This window comes from Chanos chanos, chromosome 10 (genome assembly GCF_902362185.1).
Source record: "Chanos chanos chromosome 10, fChaCha1.1, whole genome shotgun sequence".
Lineage (NCBI taxonomy): Eukaryota > Metazoa > Chordata > Actinopteri > Gonorynchiformes > Chanidae > Chanos > Chanos chanos.
In genome coordinates this window covers 25,635,879-25,659,740 of record NC_044504.1, presented here as the reverse complement: position 1 = coordinate 25,659,740, position 23,862 = coordinate 25,635,879, and the positions used below count along the sequence as shown (strand labels likewise).

Below are 23,862 nucleotides of genomic sequence, written 5' to 3'. Positions count from 1 at the left end.
CGATATATGTAATCATTTTTATGCCAACAGTTACCCGATAATGTGACTCAATCAGTTTGCTCGATGAACATAAATAGACGGCTGCAGCTTGAAAATCATTCGCGTGTTTACAGAGCCACTGTTACACATATTCTGAAGTCAAGTTAGTAAAATAAAAATGTATTGAAGTTAAATCCAGGTACATAACAACTCGTTTAGTTAAAATTACAGAATTACAATACATACCCTAAGTTCACGAGAGTACTAAGAATATAGGTTCTTCTTCTTCTTCTTCAAAAAAGGTATATATTATTAAATGAAGCGATCATTGAATATTGACTGATCCCAGACTCAGACTATTGGCTAGTACTTTATCCCCAAATTAAAGTACCTTTTGTTCCCAAGTTCTTCTCCTTTCGTGGAGATTTTTCTAACGATTTTTCTAATGTCAATTTTTTCGCACGTGACACCTATGAACACTCTGTCATGTGACCTGACAATAGCGCTGTCATGGCGGCCACATCAGTGTTTCAGAGGGTCCGGACAGGGTCCAAAATAGGCGCTCAGTATGACCAGGACGGTAATCCTATTCAGGTAAGATGAATGTAAAGTTCCCAGCACTGCAAATCAGGTGAACTTTGAGTGCAAATAATATGCTTAGTCATTAAGCCTTAGTTTATGTAATTGAATCGATTCGAGTAGCTAAATTAGCTTAGCTAAATTAGTATTCGAACACTGCAGCTCTGATAGCGGAAACCTAGAGCAACAGATGAAAATGAACCGACGTCAGTATAGATTAATGTGATCAAAAATCAGTGACTGAGTAAATATTATGACTATCAAGGTAACGATATGTAAGCATTTCAGCAGCCTTGGGTTTGGAGCATAGCAACATCAAAAAGTCAACAGTCAAAAGCACTTCTTATAGCAGGGCGAGCCGACCCTAGTGTTTAAAATCGATTGTGTATGCAGTCCAATAGCATAGCATAGTTGCACAAAAACGATGACTGGACTTGTAGACTGGATGATCTTGACCGTAGTATGTTGTTGTTGGCTGTGTTTGTGACTGGCAGGTTGAGACGCGTGAAGATGAGGAGCAGAGTGTCAAACTCGCTGAAATTCTGGAGCTCCTGCTTGCCGCTGGTTATTTCAGAGCACGGATTAAGGGCCTCTCTCCCTTTGACAAGGTGGGACATGTTTCTCTTTTAACTTAAGGCTAAATTAGTTTATGTCTATGAGTGCACTGTTTACAGTATGCCTCTTAGTTAGAAAGCATTTATTGGCTTGGAGTAAAACTTTGATTTCTTTAATGTTTGTGACCTCTTACAGGTGGTTGGAGGAATGACATGGTGCATCACAACATGTAACTTTGACATAGATGTAAATTTACTCTTCCAGGAGAACTCCACCATTGGCCAGAAAATGTAAGCAGTGGTTTGTTTCATTATAATTTCAGTGGCATTTTCCATGTCCACTGACTTATTGTGCACTTTAGAACTGATTGATCAATCCTTGTTTGTTTCTCGGTATTTGTCTCATTTAAAAATGCTTGAGTGTTTGTGGTCTGAATGTTATCCAGGTTTTATTTGTGTGCTTTCCAGAGCCCTGACTGAAAAAATTGTGTCAGTTTTGCCCAAAATGAAGTGCCCTCATCGGTTAGAGCCTCACCAAATACAGGGACTTGATTTCATCCACATCTTTCCTGTTGTGCAAGTAAGAGCAGTTTCCTTCGTCAAGATACTTACTAGTTTAACTCAAACAAGTTGGTATGGCTCGAGGGTGCCTCACATGCAGAGTAAGTGCTGCTCCAGTATGTGTGACAAAGGTGAGCTTTTGTGTGAGAGCATAAAAAAAAACAAAAAAAAAAACACTGCATCTTTGATATCATAATGTCATGGAACTGTTTATTTGCAGACTGAATCTTTGGGTAATAGGTATGTTATTTTCTAACAACTTTACACATCACTTTGGCATCATTACTGTCTAAGTCTCTTACTATAAAATGGCAGAGGTGAGAGAATTAAATATTTACATAATGAGCTGCCATAGCATTCGTCTGTGATGGTGATTGAAAGAGAGCTTTTTTGAAATTGCATTACTGAAATCTGTCCATGCTGTGGAATGTCTTAATGGACCGGTGCTGATGTAACTCTCACTATGTTGTAGTGGCTGGTAAAGAGAGCCATTGAGACCAGAGAGGAGATGGGAGACTATGTGAGAGCTTATTCCATTGCCCAGTTCCAGAAGACCCACAGTCTTGCTGAGGTGTGCCTTTTCTCTCCAGTCTGTCTTTCAGATTTTGCCAGCCTTGCCAGTGGGCATGTTACAGGCTGGCTTGACAATGATCAGATGTTGTTGTTCTTATTTTTATAAAGTTATTTATGTATGTTTATTTTTTGTGGCATTTTTTTCCAGGATGAAGAGTTTGTGCAGAGGAAAGATAAGGCCGTGAAAACAGTGGTGGATGTCTCTGTGAGTATGTCTCTGAAATTCTATACCTGTGGGCACGGCTCTCTTAAATTGAAGGGTTTTAATATCAGCATTGCCAGTAGCCGTCTAATATTTATATCCATGCTTAACGTTAAAATCTATTTGTGAGCAGACTTCCTTGAAATTATGTTTTGAAACATGGAATTATCCTTCTGTCAGATATAGTAATACATGCAGTTAATATGATAACAGTACATAACTGTTTACCTTTCTTATGTACATAGATATTTTAGAGTATATTTCAACTGCTTTTTTTTTCAATTGATCTGTCACTGGAAAAAAAAAACTATCGCAGATGGCATTTACGTGAATGTGTTGTGTAAGTAGGTAATAGTTTTCTCATAATTGCTCTGTTTGGTTTGATTTATGTAAGGATGTGTATAAGCCCCAAAGGAAGTACAGACGACAGCAGGACGCTGGTCCACTAATGGAGGAGGAGTCCAGGGTCCACTCAACCCTGCTGGAATACGGAAGGTATTCCTCTCCCTCATGTATTTTCTATACCTGCTGCTCTTCTCATTCAAAACACAAATCCTTATTTCTCTTTTCAGTTTATCAGAAGAGGTCTTGCTGATATATAGCACATGTACTCCTCTGTACACCTGTCATAGTCATGTCTCATTTCATTCTTCTGGTCATTGTATTTCAAATCACACACCATGACACCCACCATCTCAGACCTCAAACGATTTGTACACTTAGAGAGAAGATAAACATTTCTGTAACATTATTTTGTGAAAATATCATTTGATCTTGGAAAAATGAGTCTGACTGCAGCCACAATGGATACTCTGATGACAGTGGAGTCACATAATACCAGGTAAAAAGTGATTTATCCAAAGCTCCATGGTGATAGTGGAAGTAAGAAGAATACACATAAGTGATCAGACTCCACCCATGGATGTCATCAAAGTGTCCATTTTGGGTACAATCAGTTGATTTCATTTTTCACATGTATTTGTGAACTATGTCACAAAATAAATATTTGCAAAATTATGTTTCAAGAATGCATATCTGTCTCTGACTATATAAATCTTTTGAGAACAATCTGAGATGGTACATGCTTTAAATCCACTTTTCTGAGTGATTTCAGATGGAATGACTCCTCCTTCTCTTACTCACTCAAGTCTTATTGCCCTGTCCCTCTCATTCTGTCATCTCCATTCTCATGTTCATCCACAGTCCATATTTAAAACTGTCAGAGTACATTCTGTAAGTATTCGCGTAAACTGGTTATGTGAGTGTTTGCCTTGAGTGGTGTAAACCGGTGTCTCAGCTCAGTCCACAAGCTTTCCTTTCCCTGCGCTGACACACCTGATTCAAATGATCCGTTACTTAACAGTTGGCTGATGAACTGAATCAGTTGTGTGAGAGCTGAGTTGATATGAACAGATGCAGGATGTGGGGCTCTTGAGGATTAGGTTGAGAAACACTGAGTAAAGGAATGATACATGTTGCACTTGCCGTCTGTGTGGTTGGTGTGTTCACTGCATTTTTGATTTCATTGCTGTTAAGAAATATATCTTTTTTTCCATGTCATTTTTTTGTATTGTGTGCCATGATGACTTTGCTTGCCAGTATAATGAAGAATTCCTGACTCCTCAAGCACACATCTTTGTAGATATTGTGGAATATGAACGTTTGTTGCAATCAAATTTTGGAAGAAAGCTACAAGAGCGTATTTGATACAAGTCCTTGACATTCTACTTTGTTTTGCGACTTTTCAGACGCTACGGATTCAGTAAACAGTCAAAACAAGACAAGGTGAGTTTTCTGTGAGACATTTGCATTTGTGGTCAAAATAAAAATAAATAGATGAACTATCTGTGTTCATTTTGGCCATTGTTCTCAGTGCATTGCATAATGTTTTATCGAACTGTCTGTGCTGTCCAGTTTGTCCAGTGTATGGTTACATGATGGTGGTATTTCCTGACAGACAGAAGAGAAGAAGCTCCTATTGGCTCAGGGGGCACAAAGCCCGCCTCCTGGAATGGCAGAGGTGACATCAGAGGAGGATCTTCAGGCTGCAGAAGAGGTTGGTTGCCCGTTTTAACATTAAGATTGGGGGTATTTGGTTGTAGACCAAATCCTGTTTGAACTTGTCTGAAATCTTTATCAGTGGTCCAAGAAAGGAGTTAGAAAGCTCAGTTCTTTTTGGAAAGTTCGAAGCTCAGCACGCTAAAGACAGAAAGCAGTCATTTTTCTGTAGTCTGTCCATCTCACAAAAATCAAGGCAAGCCCTCTGAAAGCCAGATATGTTTAAAATCCTTTGATATATATGAAGCACTTGTCCAAGCTTTATTACTGCTTTGTAAGCTGACAGATGCCCTATTCCTGTTATTTTATGTCACTGATTTGTATCCTGTTCTGATACAGCTGAGAATCAAAACACTAATGACCGGGATGGCTGCAATGGCAACCGAAGAGGTAAGCCTCTGAGCACCTTTAGTGAACAAATGACCACGTTACACTAGATATCACCATAGAAAAACTGCCTGATGTCCTCCACGGAATTAAAAATATAGGGTTTTGTGAAGCTTACAGAGAGAGCTCTTGGCAGGATTTCTTTCACAGTGCAATTACAGGGCTGTTAAAAGCATGTAGAGATGACATACAAGTGTGTCCTGTCAGGTGACCCCTACCTCTGTCAAACCAATGAGTAATCCGTAAGTTCAAGAAAACACTTAAATTCCAAACACTTTTTTTTACACCTGATAGAAATATAAAACATTTTATATATGAAATGTTGGCTGAAAATGGGGATTGTCAAGTAGTACTCTGACACTGAAATTACAAGAATAGTCAACTCCTTCACAACCTGCTTGTGTTTTCACAAATGTATGTATAATGTATGAGGACCACTGGCACAAACCTCTCAAACTAAATTCCACTCATCAACTCTTCTCTCCTTTAGTTGAAGTATGCGCAGACGTAGTATGTTCTATTATGTATGTTTACCAGCTCATGTTTTTTCATTCTATCTGTGCATTTTACTCTTACTCAGTGCTTTTAATGTAATTGTCTCACTGCACTCTGTACACTATTAACTTGAAATATTAAAATTTGTAATGTGAAACATTTTCATATTAATCTAATGATTTGATTTCGTGGTATGTCTGTGTGTTTCAGGGCAGGCTCACGGCGAGCACAGTGGGACAGATTGTTGGACTGCAGTCAGAGGAGATCAAACAGATTGCCTTTGAATATGCTGAAAAGGCAAGCAACATTGTCCCTGTACATGTTTAGATTGTTTGAGCTACTCACTGGTAATAACACAAATATATGTGATCAGTTTCAGCAGAGCTAGATTAATAAATATGACCTTTGACCTTGCAGGCGGAGCGGTCAGCGGAGGATCGTCCGGAGCGTTTTGGACCCGTCCAGCAGCACCGTAGGATGGTTGCATCACTCAACAAACAGATCCAACAGAGGACCAAAGAGCTGGAGGAGGTGAGCCATTGCCAATGCTCAATCACACACGCATTACGTTGTGGAGGAGAATCTGGACAGAACTTAGTGTCTTGATTGCCTCTTTTCTCTGCAGATGCAGGCCAAGCACTCGGAGGTGAAAGCAGCATGTGAGGAGGCTAAAGCCAAGTTGGTGGAGGTAAGAGACATTCTACCAGTGAACATACATTTGATGACAGATGAACATATACACCTTTCAGTCTTATACTGAACAAAAACATGGAATTTCCTGGGGTTGCACAGAGTTTGTGTTCATTTCATTTTATAAATATTTGCCAGAGAGTACTGTTAATGATTCCTCTCAAAGTTACATTTAGACTGGTGAGTATGGATTTATGCAAACATTAAGGGTACTTATATGAATTTAACTCTATCAGAGTTGATATCTCACTGGGCAGTTTGCTGTGAATGTTTCAGTGTTCTATTCAACACAGAGATTCCAGTGTTATAATGCAACCCTCAGGACAGGTGTTTTTAAAGATAAAGATCCCTCTAACATAGGCTGTGTGTGTGTACTTTAAGGTCTGACTCAGGGCTGCTGTACATGTGTGAGATGTGGTGTTTATTACTGCTTTATCACCAGGCAACAGAGCTCACAGAGAGGCTGGAGAAAGAGCTGAGTGCACTAGAAGACGTTGAAGCCCAGGCAGACTCAGGGTGAGTGTGTTTCCCACATCCATTTAAGTCAAGAATCTTTCATAATGTGTCATTGATGCAGTTGCTGATTGATTGATTGATTGATTGATTGATTGATTGGTTGGTTTTTAGGCTCCTGGAGAAACTGAGAGCTTTGGTGGCCATGAATGAGAACCTCAAACAGCAGGAGCAGGAGTTTCGTGCACACTGTCGCGTACGTCACCCGCCCGCTACACACGAATCTCTCAGTCTGCTTTGTCAATAGCAGTTTGGTTCAGTGAATTGTTTCTCAATTTGCTCAGATCCAAACAGGTCCAAAAACATGTGCGTCATAACTAATTGGCTTTTGTAGTTTTAGTATAAATCAAATATATAGCATCATATGTTAGGTATTAAAAAAAAAAGAAAAAGAAAAAACACACACACACACATACAGCATACAGGGTATGTCCTTCATAACATGACGGAGCATTGTGTGACCTAATGACCAAAAACAGAATGAGGAAAGTTGTGCCACAGGAGTGTAAGGTCAGTTTTAAGCACCGTTGAAACATGCAGTAGCTGTTGAATATGGAGAAGTTCAGAACGCTTAGTTGGTAAGTGAATATGCTCTTTGTACAGGAGGAGATGACTTGTCTCCAGTTGGTAAGTGAATATGCTCTTTGTACAGGAGGAGATGACTTGTCTCCAGTTGGTAAGTGAATATGCTCTTTGTACAGGAGGAGATGACTTGTCTCCAGTTGGTAAGTGAATATGCTCTTTGTACAGGAGGAGATGACTCGTCTCCAGCAGAGCATTGAGGACCTGAAGATGGAATCGGGAGAAGATGCTGATGATCAAAAGGTTTTGAGTTTAAGGACACACTTACTTGTCATGTACAGTGGAGCAGACTAGAGAGGGATTTAAGAGTTTAGAAATGGTCCTTTAATTCTCTCTGCCTACTCCCCTGTGAACCCTCCACTCTCTCTGCAGGAGAGGAGACAGCTGATAGAGAGGCAGTACACCACTGACAGGGAAAAACTGCAGAAGATTCGCCTACTTATGGTAAGAATGAAAAAATAAAGAACTAAATTACTGACTGTATTGAACTGTAGGCATATCCTACAGTTCCTATTTAAAATAATCAACTTATTGAATGTGCCATGGATATACATGACCTTTTTTGTGAATAACAATATTTATGTGTTATACATTAATTACATTTGTAATTCCTTTGTGGCTAATAATATTGTGGACTATAAGCTTAAAGTGTTACCAGTACAATACCTTAAAGAAACATGCCTTGTATAATCAGACTCTGTTTTTGAGAAGAACAGAGCTGTATGTATTTTCCTGGATTTAATTCAACCGTTCTAAATGTTCTTTTCAGAACAGTTCTTAATGTTATTGTTAGTGTGATCAGTAGATGTGATGGTCATTTGACTCAAATGTGATTTGGTGCCCCATCTGTTGATGAACTTGCTCTGTGCTGCCCCCTGCAGGCAAGGCGGAACCGTGAGATTGCCATCCTTCAGAGGAAGATCGATGAAGTGCCCAGCCGAGCTGAGCTTACCCAGTATCAGAAACGCTTCATCGAGCTCTACAGCCAGGGTTTGTGTGTGTGTGTGTGTGTGTGTGTGTGTGTGTGTGTGTGAGTGGGTGCTCCTCTGTAAATCTAAATGAAATGTAGATTTGTGTACCGTCCTCTGTCTTTTTTCTCTCTCTCTCTCTCTGTGTGCGCTGAACTAGTGCGTTGTACGGAGCCTTTGTGGCAGACAATTTATTATGATTTTCTCGTTTAACAGTGTCTGCCACTCACAAAGAGACCAAACAGTTCTTCACCCTCTACAACACATTAGACGACAAGAAGGTTTACCTGGAGAAAGAGGTTTCTGTCCTCAATCTGATCATGTCTTAGATATAAACCTGCCAAACTTCATGCTTTTTGAGGCTGAATAATTGGAATACAGTTTCATTATTTAAAAGTGTGCAAATACGCCATTTTGACAGAGCTTAAAGATGACCTTTGTTTATGTCCACAGCAAAATAGATATAAATGTTTTTTTTTTAATTGAAATGTTTGACTAGTGGAATAATGTATTATATGTTTTATTTGTGTGTCTGACCATTTCTCTACTGAGAATTTATTAAAATTAATTAATTAATTAATTTTAACTTAAATGTATTAAAAATTAATTTTAATTTTTTTAAATTCTCAGAGTTGGCAGTTCTGTAGGTATCCTGGGGCATATTCATGCTCTCCTGTTGAAATGATCATGTTTTTGTCCTCAGGTGAATTTGCTGAACTCCATCCACGACAACTTTCAACAGTAAGTGTTTAAGTTCACTTTCTAAATGAATTCCAGTAGATTTTCATTAATAGCAGCTCATAAAGGCACGCTGTGACATCAAAAGGTTTTGGCTTTTTTGCCAAATGACTCTTCTCCCAAAATACAAATACTGATCATGCAATGGGCTGCAAACAGTTTAGTTTAATTGTATCACTTCTGATCAGCAGTAGCCTAAACTTAGAAAGGGAAAAAAATGAAACAGCTTGAGATAGGAAAAAAAAAACATGTTTTAAAACATTGTGTCAGACGGGACAGATAACTGTGCTTTGGGGGCGTAAAGCGGAGCTTTATTTAGTTTGTCAGTAGTGCATTAAAGATAAGTCAGGAGTTAGCTATATAACAGATATATATCTTTTTAAGCACACCCCATAGGATTGTGGATAATGTAGGCTTTTGTCTCCCTTGTCTCTTAGGGCCATGGCATCATCAGGAGCAAAAGAGCAGTTCCTGAGACAGATGGAGCAGATAGTGGAGGGAATTAAACAGAACAGAATTAAGGTACATTTTCTTTCACTTTCATTTTCAGGTAATCTTCAATCCCAAATGAATTGTCACTTAGGCCTCAGAATGATATGTTTTTCTCCATTAATGTTTCAGTGGTATATTTGTAGATTTGATGCCTGATTGGATGAGAACGTTTTGAAGCTTTCAGTCCTGTCTTTGATGTGTGCATGAGAAGCATTTGGTTACACTGGACTCTTCTTACGCGTTTTCGTCTGTCTGTCTGTGTGTGTGTGTTTCTGACCTGTCCGCCCTGTTTGCAGATGGAGAAGAAGAAACAGGAAAATAAGATGAGGAGAGACCAGCTAAATGATGAATACCTGGAGCTGCTGGACAAGCAGAGGCTCTACTTCAAAACTGTCAAAGAATTCAAAGAGGTGGGACTCTCTGCTCTGCCTGGCGGAGAAGTGTGCACTCTGTGTGGAAACATGGTTTTAGATTGTCAGTTATGATTACTGATGTGCCTTGAACACATCATAGTTTTTTTTTGGGGGGGAGGGGGGGCTGCTGTGAAGAGAACCCTCGTCCACTAGGTGGCGGCAGAAGCCCTGTGACTTATCAGACACAATACTGTGTTAAGCGATATCACCCACAAGATGAAATGTACACTGATTCATGGAATGTTCTGAACTATAATGTAATATGACTCATAGCATCACATGGAATGTGTTTCTAGGTTCTGTCTGTTGAAAATTTAATTAAGGTTGGCTTCCTCTTTGTCCACAGGAGTGTCGGAAGAACGAGATGTTACTGTCTAAGCTTAGAGCCAAGGGGGCGTCCTAAAATTGCTCAACGGACACATTGACGTACTCCTCCTTCTCCACCTCATCATTATCTTCATGAAATGATACCCAGTAGATTCACTGGTAGAGATTTTCGTTCACGTTTGTGCCTGGAACCAGCGCTGTTTTTCATTCCGCTTTTTGTCTGATGAATTGAACGGCAGAGCAGTTTTCAGACATGATGGAGAATTGTCATAACTGTGCTGAATATTTTGACAGGGATGGGGTGGAAAGATGAACCGTTTTCAGTTTTTGTCTGGACAGATGATTGATTTCTTCAGTTGTCCTTTGAGAAGACATAACTAAAAACTGTTCCCCAGACATTTTTTGAAAGATAGTTTCATATCTCCTTGGTATTCTCACTTAAATTATGACTTCAGAGGTTTGTGACCCAGTCCCAAGTGTCTGTGCTGATATAGCTGTCCTCACTCTGGTGAATTGTTTCATCCTAAGGTCAGTTATAGAGATGATGGATTCACATTCTTATCTGTATTTGAGGGCTATGACAGTTAATATGAGTGAGTGCCACTTGGGTATTCACAATACACAGACTGTTTAAGTGCCATCTGCTGCTGTCTTACAGCCTTGGTGGATGAAAATCCTATTAAGTATGTTTCATGTTAAATGGTGCATTTAATCATGTTTAATAACGCTTTGCGACGGTCAGTCAGATATGAGTTTAAAGTATTTAAACAAATAACACTCATCCTTTCCTGCCATTAAGTCAGAGCAGCTAAGCTTTCTAATAAAACTGATAATCTCTTGAATTATCTTTTCTCTGTATCTCAGCTAAAATAAATTGACCAAATAAATCAGTGTGTGTGTTTGTGAGATGGTTTGATGTTGCCTTGCACCTAAAAAAAAAAAAAAAAAACACTCTGGACTTCAGTGTTTGATCACTGTCATTGAAGAGTTACTGAGAGAATGATTCAGTCTCATGGTTGTTCAGGATTTAGACAGGAGAAGGACATTGCCTAACAATCATTAATGGTTGAATATTTGCCATGGTATACAGATTGCTGATGGAACATGAGGCTACTTCTGTGACATTTCTGCTGCTACAGTGAAACAAAAAATGACAGTTTAAATGTTGACAGTGGAGTTTTTCAAACTGATACATGGAAACTAAACACTGTAGACTTCTTAATCTAACTTTATATACCAGGTATTAATCTAATTGATTTTTTTTTTCATGTAATCTGACCATCCTGAGATATTAACATACTCTCATGGCTTCTCATGCTGGCTTTGTTTCCTTATTTCAGATGAGCTAAGACTAATTTCAAATCCATGCTGCTCATCCCAAAAATCTCCCTGAGATTTTAGTTGAAAAAAAAAATCCCTCTAAAACTAAAAAATAAGGAGGGAAGACAACTTATTTCAAGAGAGAATCATTTCTTTAATAAACTATTCCAAACTGTGGGGATAGGGTAAGAGGACAATGCAAAACTTAACTTATATGAAGTTACATGTTCAGACAAGGTTCACTTTTAAGGGTATCCATAGAGAATGACATACTTGCTGGGACATGTGGAATGCAGAGGACTAACCTTGAGCCAGGTCAACCCTATAACATGAGGCTGTCTGTCTGAACAGTTCTCAAAAAGACAGCCAGAAGCATTTAGCTTAGACAGGTCTCCGGAGAAGAGTCAAGTCATACACTTCATCTAAATATTCATATGACAAGACTGATGACAACAGCAATATGGAGAGACTGACGGTGCGAGTTTAGCGAGAAAACTGTCTGCGGTCTCCTCCCTTGTTGCCTTTGTTGACGTGTTTGAAGATTTTGGCTTTGTGGACGTTTTTGGATTTCTGATAGCCAAATCCCCCGCCGCCCCCCCTTTTCTGCAGCTTCACTCCTTTACTGCTGTGGACGTCTGGAAAGGGTTTGGGTTAAGGACAAAAGTGACTAAAAGACACAAGACAAAGCCTGGGTTAAACCTTTTTTTTTGTTGGCTTCACTGAGTATGGGATGAAAAGAAAAGCACTTGGTTTAGACTGTCTCTGAGACAAATGCTGTGCGCATACAATGATTATTATTGCAGAGGCACATCGTTTTTCACAGCTAACGACTGCTGAAAAGTGTTTGCAAATGAATGCCAATAAATTACCATTCATCGTTCAGCCACCAAAATGGATGTGTTTAACAACTTACACACTTCTAGTGAGAACTGAAAATGTTTATGGCAAGACAGAAGAAAATGGCTGTGATTAAACCAACACGTATGTTGCCTGACTGACAGGCCGTGGTATTCTAAATCAAAAAGGATACTGAGGTCGACATAAGGTGGTACTTTGAATCCGAAGGAGAGCGCCACCTTGGGGAGGTCAAGGGTCTGGACGTTGTAAATCTGTTTGAGGGAGTGAGAGTCGTACGCTCTCACATAGGACTTATACGCCTCCTGCGCCGACTTATGCAGGTAATAGTTCTTCTCAATCAGCTTCTCCAACTGAACACACAACACAGCAAAACGTCATCAAACAGGTCAGCCTTTCACACACTCTGCACCTGTCCATCATGGGTATTTTACTAGATATCTGGAGCAGAACATTCACATTCTTTGCAGAGACTTTGTAATGCATAACTCCTGTCACAAACAGGCTGTGTATGCCAGTTGTTTGTGTATTCTGTATTTTGGCATTTTATGTCACTACAAACAGACTTTTTCTATTTACTTTAAAATCTTGAAGTACAACAGCAAGAGCTGCTTGCTGAGAGGCAAAACCAAACTTCTACTTAATTGGCTGTGTACTTCAAAGGGAAAGTTCTGCTTTGTGCCACTAATGAAATGCTTTGTACCACTTGATAAAACTTCTGCTTTCTACCACTAAACCTCTAAACAACATTTTTGTTCACCAAATATTTTTTGGAATATTTTGACCATCTGTGACATTGAGCTGTATTCCACAAAGAAGAATGACTGGGCTCCTCTCTGGGAGTTGGAGTTCGATAAAAGGTTTATTCTGTCTGAGCAGAGCTCCAGACAGAAGTCTTACCTGGGACTGAATATCTGAGATCTTACTCCAGGAGAATTCAAACTCACTCAGTGGAACCTTCAGAAGAAAACAGACTAATCAATAAACTATTTGGCCTTGAGCTCTGTACTTACGAAATCAGCACAGAACAGAAATCTGCCCAGAAATGTCGACTGATATTTCAAAGAAGCCAATGTAGAAATTAACAATATTGATAGAATGTTAAATAAAAGGGTAAACATTAAAATGAGAAGATTAAATTGTGAAGCCAGCAGAAATTTCATCTCAACCATTAAAGACAGACATGCTTTGAATGCATCTGAGCTAATGGTTGAAACCGTGGAGGTGATCTGACCTTGGCCTGTTTGAGGAAACGCAGGAAGCCCAGTTCCTCTGGCCTCAGGATGAGCAGAGCGTGTCCTCGTCCATTAATCCCACGAGCTGTTCTCCCGACACGGTGAATGTATTCCTGACATAGAATAATGGGAATGTAAGAGCAAACTGCATTATATTTCCCCTGGTGGGGAAATTTACTGGAGTATTCAAACTAGCACCAGTATGTCATGTGAATGACTACAGGGGATATACATTCACCGTTTAATATTAATGCACACAGTTCAGAGGAGTGTGAGTGTATCTGTAGATTTCTGAGATCATATGGTGTCAAAAGCTTTGTTGTCACACTGAGTCCAATTTTCTTGACCTCAGACCTACAAAAATGCCAGAAGCATTTTCTCTTGGTACCTTTGGGTCATCGGGCGGGTCGTACTGGACGATCCAGTCGACCTCAGGAATGTCCAGACCTCTGGCGGCCACGTCTGTGCACAGAAGGATGCCCGAGTCAGCATTGCAGAACTGGAAGAACGTGGTCGTTCGTTTTGTTTGCTTCTGTTTGCCCTGCGAGAGGACAAGATCATACGCACGTCAAAACTCTCTCAGATCCGAGAACGTGTCTACACGACAAACGACACTGCAAAGCAGTGAAACTGATTTCGTTTGAGCAATAAACACGGACCAAACTGCTCATGAATGCTACAGAAAAGACATGTTTACTGTCGTGATTTTCAGGGTATGTGGAGACTTAACAAAAGAACGGTAAACTGGGTAGGGGTAAAGAGGAGTTTATAACACACCATGTGTGCGTGTGTGTGTTTGTGAAAGGGCAATCTATTAACGATGGAACATTAACAAATAAAAACTGTTCAGGCTTTGAAATGAAAAGCGATGGGACTCACGTGGATGGCCATGACGGGCAGGTCAATGTAATTGAGAAGCTCATAGTGGAACTTGACTGACATGCAGGAGGAGAAAAACACCATCAGTTTCTTCTTTCGGTTCTTTTTGAGGAAAGTGAAGAGGAGAAGGAATCTCTTCTCTGACGGACAGACAACATAACCCTGGCAAATGCAAAACACACACACAGTCAAACGCAAGACACACACATTACCCGCTGCAAATCATGGTTATTAAACGCTGAACTGTATAATTCAGTTTAACAGTTTATCGCATTGTCGTATACTGTAGAGTTTAACTCAAGCCCCATCCTGAAATCACAACACTACTGCTCTTTTACCACCAAAACCACCCAATCAAATGCACTGAAACCCAGTTAAACACATCAACCACAATGAACACAGCCATAAAAACTCAGCCAAGAAACAGTGATTATACATGATTATATAACCCACAAACAGGATTCAAAAGTCTGTCTGTCTCCTTTGTTGGAGAGTGTAAATCGTGATGCTGGTTACTCCCTTGGTAAGACATATTTGGATCTTCAGCAGCCTAGCTATGGATAATGACAGCAAAAAAGATGGCTTAAGGTCTGCACGTGACCTGTGACCTCTATTTACATCACAAAAATGTTAAATCAAAACAGAAAATTAAGAAGATGAATGCAAAAAACATTTTCATCTCAGTCTTAGCGAATTCCCTATCGGTGCTAAATAAGTCAATGATATGATTAAAAAAAAAACCTCCAACTTTTCCTTTTTTTCCGTGAGCATGCTGGCATACACTCCCCTTCAGGCGCTGGTACACAGAGAGAAAACACACGTCTTACCTGTTCCAGACCGTCCACCGTGGCCACCTCTTTGTTGTCGTCCACTCCCACGTATAACGGCTCTTTCTTCAGAGAAATTCGTGCCAGGTCTTCCACCTTCCGGGTCTGCGTGGCGGAGAAGAGCATCGTCTGTCTCTTCTCTGGAGTGAAAAGTCATAACAATCAGTCTGCGGCCTTTAAAAAACCCCTCTGTATTCTGCAGTTCAGTTACACTTCCACTGCAAACTACACTCACATTCTGCCTTATGTGAGAAATTACATCTCTGAAACAAACTTGTGTCACATTGGCAAAGAAAGGAGCTAACTGCAAATCTCTATGCTGTAACCAGAGTCAAAAACAAAACCCTTTGGTTACTGGCCTCTTTCTTTTTGCTACTAAGCTAGAAGTCCCCTAACTGATATCCTGATGTAACGTTAAAGCCTTATGCTCAACTAGAACAGAGAGAATCCGGTGCTGAAAGGTCAGCAGATCAGTTACTGTGTTGTATTGAGTCACACTGCAGGCACATACTTGGCAACAGTTTGATGATCTGCTTCAGCTCCTCCTCAAAGCCAACCTCCAGAATCCGATCAGCCTCATCAATAATCAGACACTGCAGGTTCTTATACATGAAACCAGGTGTGTTCTTCAGAGAGGGAGAGAGAGAGATCACAAATTAAAGATACAGTGGTTTGTTTAAAAAAAAAAAGTCTTGTGTTAAGCTGTTTCCTTAGTCTGCTCTGTGTTCCACTGCAGCCGATTGTGTGTATGTTGGGTTCAGTGGTGTGTGTTGGGTTCAGTGGTGTGTGTCGGGTTCAGTGGTGTGTGTCAGAGGTAATCGAGTGCTGGACTCAAACTTACTGTACTCTAATTCTTGTGCTACTCTAGAAAGTCAGAGGAGAAAGTGAGATCCAGAGGGAGAGAACGGCTTTGCGACACATACCTGCAGGTGGTCAAGCAGTCGTCCGGGTGTGGCTACAAGGATGTTGACGCCGTTGGCCAGTTTTTGGGCCTCTGCAGAACGGTTACTGCCCCCCATGATGAGGCCATAGGTGTGGACGTGATGAGTCATCAGCTCCTTCAGCACACCATAGGTCTGCATGGCCAACTCACGGGTGGGCGAGAGGATAATCACCCCCGTACCTGACACACAGACACACAGCATTAGTCCCAAGCAGACACTGGAGGGCTAGGGGTTCTCTGAATATAATGACGTTCTGTCTATGAGCACTGGACACACTTGACAGCTAAGCTTGTTCCTTAATCTGTGATATTTGTATGTCAGCCCTACAGTCCTAATCAGAGCTGCTTCTGTTCTTTAACACTATGCTAGGTTGTAGGTGTCACTCACGGTGATGGTCTATTTCACCTCTGTTTGTGTAACAGGCCAATGCCGAAAGATACAGGCATCTTAGTCATGGCTCACAACACCATCAGGTTATACTCTTAAAAATGTCCCACTGCATTTTCTATTAATGACAAAAGTTTATTATATAAGTTTGACTGCCCAACTGCTTGCATATACAACTTCTAAATTTTAGTGGTTGTACATCTTTGTAACCATATACGGGTTAAATGTTTAACATCAGCAGTGAGTGGGAAGCCAGAAATCTCAACCAGCTCATCAACACTGTCCAGTTTTTTTGCTGTTTGAATCAAACCTAATTCTTTTCAACTACCGAGTCTTCATTGTATCATCTAAAGCACTGCCCTCCTGTCCTGTAAAAACCTGACACCAAGTTAAAGGAGAAAAAAAAACAGAACCAAAGAAAAAGAAAAACCAATACCTCTGATTTAACCCCTTTAACCCTGATTTAACTCTGATATTCCCATGCAATTTTGTGTCTCGGCCTTGATGCAACAAAAAAAAAATGTCTTTTTTTTTAAATTGCTTGGTTGGAACTCACCATTTCTAGGCATGAATTTGAGTTTGTAGATGAGCTCAATGGAAGGGATGAGAAAGGCCAAGGTTTTTCCACTGCCTGTTTTAGCAGCTGCCAAGACATCTCTGAAAACAAAACAAATACAGATAAACCATCAAGTCTTACGAAACATGAGTTTTCAAGGGTACCAATTATTAATGCTGGGATGGGGAAGAAATGGTTGAAATGGGGCCTATACACTGTAAGAGGAGCATCTCTCTGAACAGATCTCTAAAATCAGAAATGATAAGGTATGTCTCATTCACCTCCCCTCCAGTAAGGGCCGGATGGATTTGTGTTGAATCTCCGTCATATGTTCAAAACCCATCTCCTTTATCCCTTTCAGAGTGTTCTCACTCACTAGCTCAGCCAGGGAGGAAAACGATGTGTCCTCAAATGCCCCTGACAAACACACACAAAATAAACACACACACACACACACACACACACACACACACACACACACACACACAGAGTGAGATGAGACAACAGCCCTCAGATCACACAGACGAACAGAGTGATTTTAAAATTTCAATGACCCTCTTCCATGAAACTGAAATCCCTTTTCTGCTGAATAACTTGCCCTGCAATTTCAGTTCTCTTACTGCAAAAATGCTTGAGTTTGAAAATCACCTGAAAATGCTCAAAGTGTAACATTTTCAGGACACCTCTAAATGGCATATGTTTGCACTCTATGATTAAGAACATTTCTTTTCAGAAAAAGAAAGAAAACAGAAAATAAAAATGTAAGATAATCTTTGCCCATGTCCTCACATTCACTGTTTTGTTTTTCTAAGCGTCAGTAGAGCAGGTTTTTAATTCCAGTTGGTCTCATCAGCTTAAGTGTTTCAATTTACCTGTCAGTCCAGATGGAAGTGCAGGTCCATCATCATTCTCTTCTTCATCCTCATCTTTAATACTATCCTTCTCTTCCTGCCCTCCTTCAGGTGCATTCTCTTCTGTTTCAGGTGTTTCTGAAGCCATCTCTGAATCTCCACCTTCTACATCTTTCTCATCACTCTCCACCTCTGCTTCCTCCACCATTTCCTCAGAATTTTGTTCCTCTGAATGATCGTTAGCCTGTTTAGATTTCTTTGGACCTGAAAAAAACATTACAGACAAAAAGGTTTATTAATTTCAACTATTCTGTCTTGCTTCACATTTACTCGCAAGCCGGTGCTCTTATCCAGAAAAAATCTATTTTATCCATTTTTTATTATTATCCCCCCCCCCCCCCCCCCCCCCCCAAGTCGGAAGAGAATCTCCTCTTTTCATCTTCCAGTATATCTGGGATGGAATGTTTTCTCTCTAACTGACAAGAACTATTAATAATACCTACAGCGCTAAGAATGTTTCAGTAGATGGAAGTCAAGTTTAATATGTACCCGTAGAAGTTGAGTTATTTATGTTGTCCAGCTTCCTCTTCTTTTTCTTCTTTTTGACAGAGCTCTGCTCAGCAGCATTCATGTTTTCTGTGGATACGTCGTCTTGTTTTTTTGCCGGCTGGTCATTTTGAGCCGTCTCAGGAGGTGAAACAGTCTCGTCATTCACTTCTGCATTACATTCTCCAATCACAGCACTGGCATCTGCGTCAGAAGATTCACGTACATCAGCTCGTTCATTAAGGTTATAGTTCTTTTTTGTGCCTGCCATATCAACGGCAAATAACAACTTGATAATGATAACTGTTAAACTAAGTAATTTTCATCACACTCTCTCATGAAGACTGTGGCCTTCATGAATAAAAAAAAGCATCCAGGTGCACGATATAAAATTCATAGTGAACACGAAGTTAACGAAAAACGATTCACCTGATCGACTACAACTACTAGATAGTGCCTAACCCAGAATCCCGAAGAGAGTAAATTTATCTTAGTTTTCAACTGGTGTAAGAACTTCGGGGTTAAAAAAAACCCTGTAAGCTGTATGTATTCTATTTGAGATTCAACCGCATGATGGCTTCAGTACCAATAAAATCAACGTCTGTGGTGCTATTAATGCAGGATTTAATGATGTTTTGGCAGTATGAAAGTTTTTAGAAGAACTCCTGTACAGGTTAAAAAGTTAAATCCGTTCCGACAACACTTTCCAACTAAGCTTACCGTAGTAACATTACCTAATTAATATAAAGGAACCACACTCGAATGCCCGCGATTAACTACTTTACCAACTAAAAGTAACTCCATATCTAGCTCCGAAAACGCCACATAAATGTAAAAACTAAGAAAATAATCGATTCTGTAGTGAAAAAAACGTAGTACACGCAGACGATCGGTTGTTCCAATCTGTCTGCGAATGTAATATTAACTAACGCTGTCAAGCTTTAGAAATTGTCAACTCATACAGGTCGGGTACCTTCTTCTTGGCTTTCTTTCTGATTCTTTAGGAGTTTGCGTTCTTTATTCTTTTCACTCCTTTTTTGAATTTTCTTCCGCAGTAATTTCATCTGTAGGTCCGCCATGGCTCCACACGTGTGTTGGGGTCCTGCACTGAGAATTCAGCCAACACTAAGGACCAACATAGGTGGCTCATTTGGTGCCTGAATAAAAAAACGAAAAGCTAACAGAAAGAAAGAAACTAACTTTACGAGCTTAATAAGCCTTTTAACATTTCTAGATTTTAAAACAAAATTGGAAATTTTTCAAAAACCTGTAACGAAAGAAAAAAGGAGGAGGAAAACAGCCTTCAGTAGTTTCTGCAGTCACCTCACTTCTAAGGTATGAATGTTTAACCGCTTGAACTGTACCAGCGAATTAACAAAAACACGTCCTCTTTGACTGTGCCTCCTGAGTCTCCTTTTACTTCACCTCATCCCTCAAGCGAAATGTCAGTGGAATAACGGCAACTCTGTCATGTCACCAGCTGAAATATTGAGATGGGCCCTTTAGCATCTCGTATTTCCTTACAAAAACTGAAAAAACACTTTGATGGAAGACTTTGATATTCTTGAATTCTAACCTATTTTGAAAACTTAATTTTGATTTTATTTTGTTTTATTTTATTTTATTTTATTATCTGCCTTAATTGCCAACTTTTGGTTGTAGGTTTAAGGCTTTTGACTTGAAAGTGCATAGAATTAGTGGCTATAAGAACTCTAGGTGGTGGGTGAAATGTACAGTATCAATTATGTTTATGTTTTGGATTAAAAAAAAAGGTTCAAGAAACTATTCAACAGTCCAGGAGTTAAATGCTATTGAACAGTTTATCAAGACTACATCATCCAACAACACTGTATTGTCTGTGAGTTTTGTTGGCAGTGTTGGTGACTGTCACAACAGCAAGTCTGAGTATGTGAGACAAAAAATTTCCACTGAGAAAATAATGACATGATTTCACCAGACAGTTTCAAACTGCATGTTACTGATGTGTGTGAGGGTGATCAGAGGAAATATGACTCACTGTCAGTAAATGTCAGCATCTTTTTCATAATTAGGCATAATGATTCATAACTCACAAAGTCCAAAACTAAGACCACATGTGGAGATTGATAATATTCATTTGCCCAAAAAAAAAAAAAAAAAAAATTGAAATGCTAGCACTGACAGAAGATGGCATCTGTCTCTCTCTCTCTCTCTCTCTCTCTCTCTCTCTCTCTCTCTCTCTCTCTTTCTCTGTCCTTTCAGTGATCTTTCGCTCTCTCTTTTCATGTACTTTTGAGTGTGTTTTCCTTCCATTAAAATGTTCATGCTGCTCTTACCCTGCCCTGTCATTGTCTACTCAGCAGAAGAGTGTCACATCTTCTCTCTGTAAATGACAGAGTGCCTCATTTTCCATTACATCTGCACATCTGCACGCATGACTGGACTTGGAACAGTTTCCTTCACAGAGTACCTCATGTCAGCAGTTCATCTCTGTCAGAGGCTGAGGACACTGAACACGAGGGAACACCCTGTCCAGCGAAAACTCCATTTAGCTACGAGTCAACATTCTGGAAAATAGACCCAGTAAACGCTTGTTTGCTAACAAGTAAGCTGCGTAAAAGCAAAAGTATCTGTAATGTACTGTGAATGGGCTGTCCAAAAATGTTTTTAGAAAGCTCTCCTGAACGTGAAAGTGGTGTGTAACTTATTTATACCGTGAGTTCTTGGGAACCCAGTGTAACTGTAATACGTAACCAAAGTGGGGAAAAAAGTTGAGAGTGTTGCTCTTTTTATGTAGTATTAGCTCTGAAGGACTTAAAACATCTGACGCATTTTTTGAAAAAGAACACAAAATTGAGATGTGCACTAATACCGCAGTCATTAATCATAGAAGTACGATCCCTCAAGTAAGAGCACACAGCCTACAGCATAAAGCTTTATACACACCCTCATCACTTGGGTTTAATCCCACTTGGTATGGTAGTTCTCTCATTAAAAAAGCAAAAGTAAGTAAACAAATAATTCAACAAATAAATAAATTCCGGCATTAGTAACAACACCTCAAGTCACTGTCGGTCAAATCAGTTATGCTTGGAGGTCCCTGTGAGCATGAATGTTAAAATTATGAGGCAGCTGCTTCATTACAGTAGAGAGACTGCACCTCAACACTCCACAGTTTACACCTTCTTAAATTTCAGCATGTTTGACTAAGAACAAGAGGGAGATGAGTGGAGCATTCATGGGGAAGACTGTTATTTGGTTTACATGCTGGGTCAAGGGTAATGTGGTTTACTTATCACCTGTGTGGTGTTAACACTAAACCACATTTTCCCAGAAAATTGTTAGAGACAATGAACAAAGTGCTGAGCTGTCAGTTATGGAAGTGACTCCATTTTACTGGTTACTTGTTTTGTTGCTACTCCTTGTCATTAGTTGGTTTGGTTTATCATGCTCAAATCAGGTTGCTTTTAAGTCATCATTTTCGTCCTTTGAATACTTCGTCTAGAGGGGGGAAGCATGCGTGTGTGCTTACCGCTTTCCCTGGTCTTTCTAAACAAATACACCTTTAGTTTCTCTGTACCTGACATTGTCAACATGGCTTCATTACTAAACACCAACAAAAAGGGTTCTAATTACATAAGTACCAGATGTTCTCTTTGTGATTGTGTGCCAATGTGCTGTCGTAATTATACAGGCTAATTTCCAGACCTCTCACAAAGAAGTTTTAAATATCAATTGTACATTTTTCCACACCCAACTTTGAATAAAAATCCAGATATTCTGAAAGTGAATTGTAAGCAAACTGAACTTGACAGGGGAGCTCAGCCTTGTAAGAGAATTAGTCTACGTGTTCAAAGATCCCAACTTCATCCTGCTCTTGGTGAGAATGTCAGTTCAGACTGTGAAGTTTAGACATGTCTGTGTGACACGGAGGAGTTGGTATCTTAACAGCAGGGGATTTGTCTTTGTGGTTGAACAGCTGAAGGCCCAGGGAGAGCAACATTCATTTGTTTTCATTTGTTTTGTAAGTGGCTGCACTTGACCTCCCCCACCCCCCTCCCCCCAAGCTCCGTCTGCCGCAGTGTGAGGCGGTGTCTTTGTAATTTTCTATTTGCGTTGTGCCTTTGTATTTTAATCTTAATATTCTCACAGTATTCACACATCTTTCTTGCCATGTCTTTTGTGAAAGAAAGAAAGAAAGAAAGAAAGAAAGAAGGAAAAGGGTCTGTGTAAATGTGATTGTGTGTGTGTGTGTGTCCTGAGGGAATGTAAAAACTGCATTTACATTCTATGAGGGCTCCCACAGACCACAGAGCTCAGATCTCAGTCTGAGAGAGCCTTAATCCCTTATCTCTCTGTCTCACATTGAGTTGAAACATGGTTTTATCTCATTTCACCATCTCTGTTTCTGCATCCTCTCATTATTTTATCAGGGCATTTTATGGATATCTTTTGTACAGTATCACTATATTTTTTTACATTGTGTTTTGCTTCTCACATTGTAAACATTTTTGTATTTATTTCTCATGTATTATTAGCAAACACTTTGAGCTTCTAATGCTGAATTACGGATGCTAACACAACAATATGAACCACTCACACACACAAAAAAACAACTCCACCCTCAACAACATCATCAGCACAAACAATACCACCACCACCACTATTACTACTGCTCACAGTAACAACAACAACAACAACAACAACAACAACAGTAATAATAATAGTTGGGCCACAAAACACTGTCAGTTGAATATTTTGCCAGTGACTTCATCTGCCAGTGACAGATATACAGACAACCTTGAACAATCTGAAGCCCATTTGTGATTTCACATAGGGCTCTATCTGAAATGTACCTGGCCACATCTGTAGATTAAGAGTGCTTTTTCTCTATAGGACATCATCAGCATACAACCCAGCTTGATTTGTTTCATTTTCAGATGTGTACAGAAAAGAGAGAAAATCCCAAATCTTCCACTCCACCAGCTCTGCCGGATTATCCCTGTAATTTTCCTTTCTGACCTTGGGCCATGTTCTTGCCTTTCAAATCCTGCCCACTGTTCTGCTGCATTTATTCATCACTGCCATAATACAAGCACAGAATACATTTACTCCAGACACCACAAAAAATAGTGTGGAATTTTCAGTTTATAAGACAGAAAAATGATTCATATGTGTGTGTGTGTGTGGACAGCTCACTGGATATAATATGACTGGCTATGAAAAGTTTGTGAAAGGTTGTGTGTTATGTGGGGAGGGGTGATTAAAAACCCCTCCAATATGTTCAGCAGTCTTCTAAAACACCTCACCGAGGACTCCAAAAAACTGTCGGGTTAAGCAACTGCACAAAGCGGTGAACGCTGAGGGGTTTT

The 23,862-nt window shown here is 39.8% G+C and overlaps 2 protein-coding genes across 2 annotated transcripts; one reads left to right on the top strand and one right to left on the bottom strand.

The window, feature by feature from the left end:
- The first annotated feature begins 489 nt into the window (after nt 1-489).
- ccdc93 (CCC complex scaffolding subunit CCDC93) lies at nt 490-10,967 on the top strand. Its single transcript, XM_030786145.1, has 23 exons — nt 490-573; nt 1,053-1,166; nt 1,309-1,403; nt 1,581-1,692; nt 2,146-2,244; nt 2,395-2,451; nt 2,843-2,943; nt 4,197-4,233; nt 4,406-4,504; nt 4,846-4,896; nt 5,599-5,685; nt 5,806-5,919; nt 6,014-6,076; nt 6,521-6,594; nt 6,706-6,787; nt 7,342-7,416; nt 7,546-7,617; nt 8,055-8,163; nt 8,358-8,440; nt 8,845-8,882; nt 9,317-9,401; nt 9,668-9,781; nt 10,131-10,967. The coding sequence occupies exons 1-23, from the start codon at nt 490-492 to the stop codon at nt 10,185-10,187; spliced, it is 1,902 nt and encodes a 633-aa protein (XP_030642005.1). The 3' UTR covers nt 10,188-10,967.
- A 645-nt stretch (nt 10,968-11,612) lies between these two features.
- ddx18 (DEAD (Asp-Glu-Ala-Asp) box polypeptide 18) lies at nt 11,613-19,605 on the bottom strand. The gene is made up of 14 exons (XM_030787531.1): nt 19,485-19,605; nt 18,515-18,715; nt 17,987-18,229; nt 17,396-17,531; nt 17,115-17,215; nt 16,151-16,350; nt 15,739-15,853; nt 15,228-15,367; nt 14,401-14,562; nt 13,910-14,062; nt 13,521-13,634; nt 13,187-13,243; nt 12,462-12,639; nt 11,613-12,066 (listed from the first exon to the last, which is right to left on the bottom strand). The coding sequence occupies exons 1-14, from the start codon at nt 19,588-19,590 to the stop codon at nt 11,915-11,917; spliced, it is 2,058 nt and encodes a 685-aa protein (XP_030643391.1). The 5' UTR covers nt 19,591-19,605; the 3' UTR covers nt 11,613-11,914.
- Nucleotides 19,606-23,862: the final 4,257 nt, after the last annotated feature.

Excerpts from the sequence above, each read along its gene's own strand:
- ccdc93 (XM_030786145.1), top strand. The coding sequence starts at position 490 with ATGGCGGCCACATCAGTGTTTCAGAGGGTCCGGACAGGGTCCAAAATA. Across the intron at positions 4,505-4,845 it reads ATCTTCAGGCTGCAGAAGAG|CTGAGAATCAAAACACTAAT; the intron begins GTTGGTTGCCCG and ends GTTCTGATACAG. Across the intron at positions 6,595-6,705 it reads GAAGCCCAGGCAGACTCAGG|GCTCCTGGAGAAACTGAGAG; the intron begins GTGAGTGTGTTT and ends GTTGGTTTTTAG.
- ddx18 (XM_030787531.1), bottom strand. The coding sequence starts at position 19,590 with ATGGCGGACCTACAGATGAAATTACTGCGGAAGAAAATTCAAAAAAGG. Across the intron at positions 16,351-17,114 it reads CAAATTCATGCCTAGAAATG|GTACGGGGGTGATTATCCTC; the intron begins GTGAGTTCCAAC and ends TCTGTGTGTCAG. Across the intron at positions 14,563-15,227 it reads CGGTGGACGGTCTGGAACAG|GGTTATGTTGTCTGTCCGTC; the intron begins GTAAGACGTGTG and ends TGCATTTGCCAG.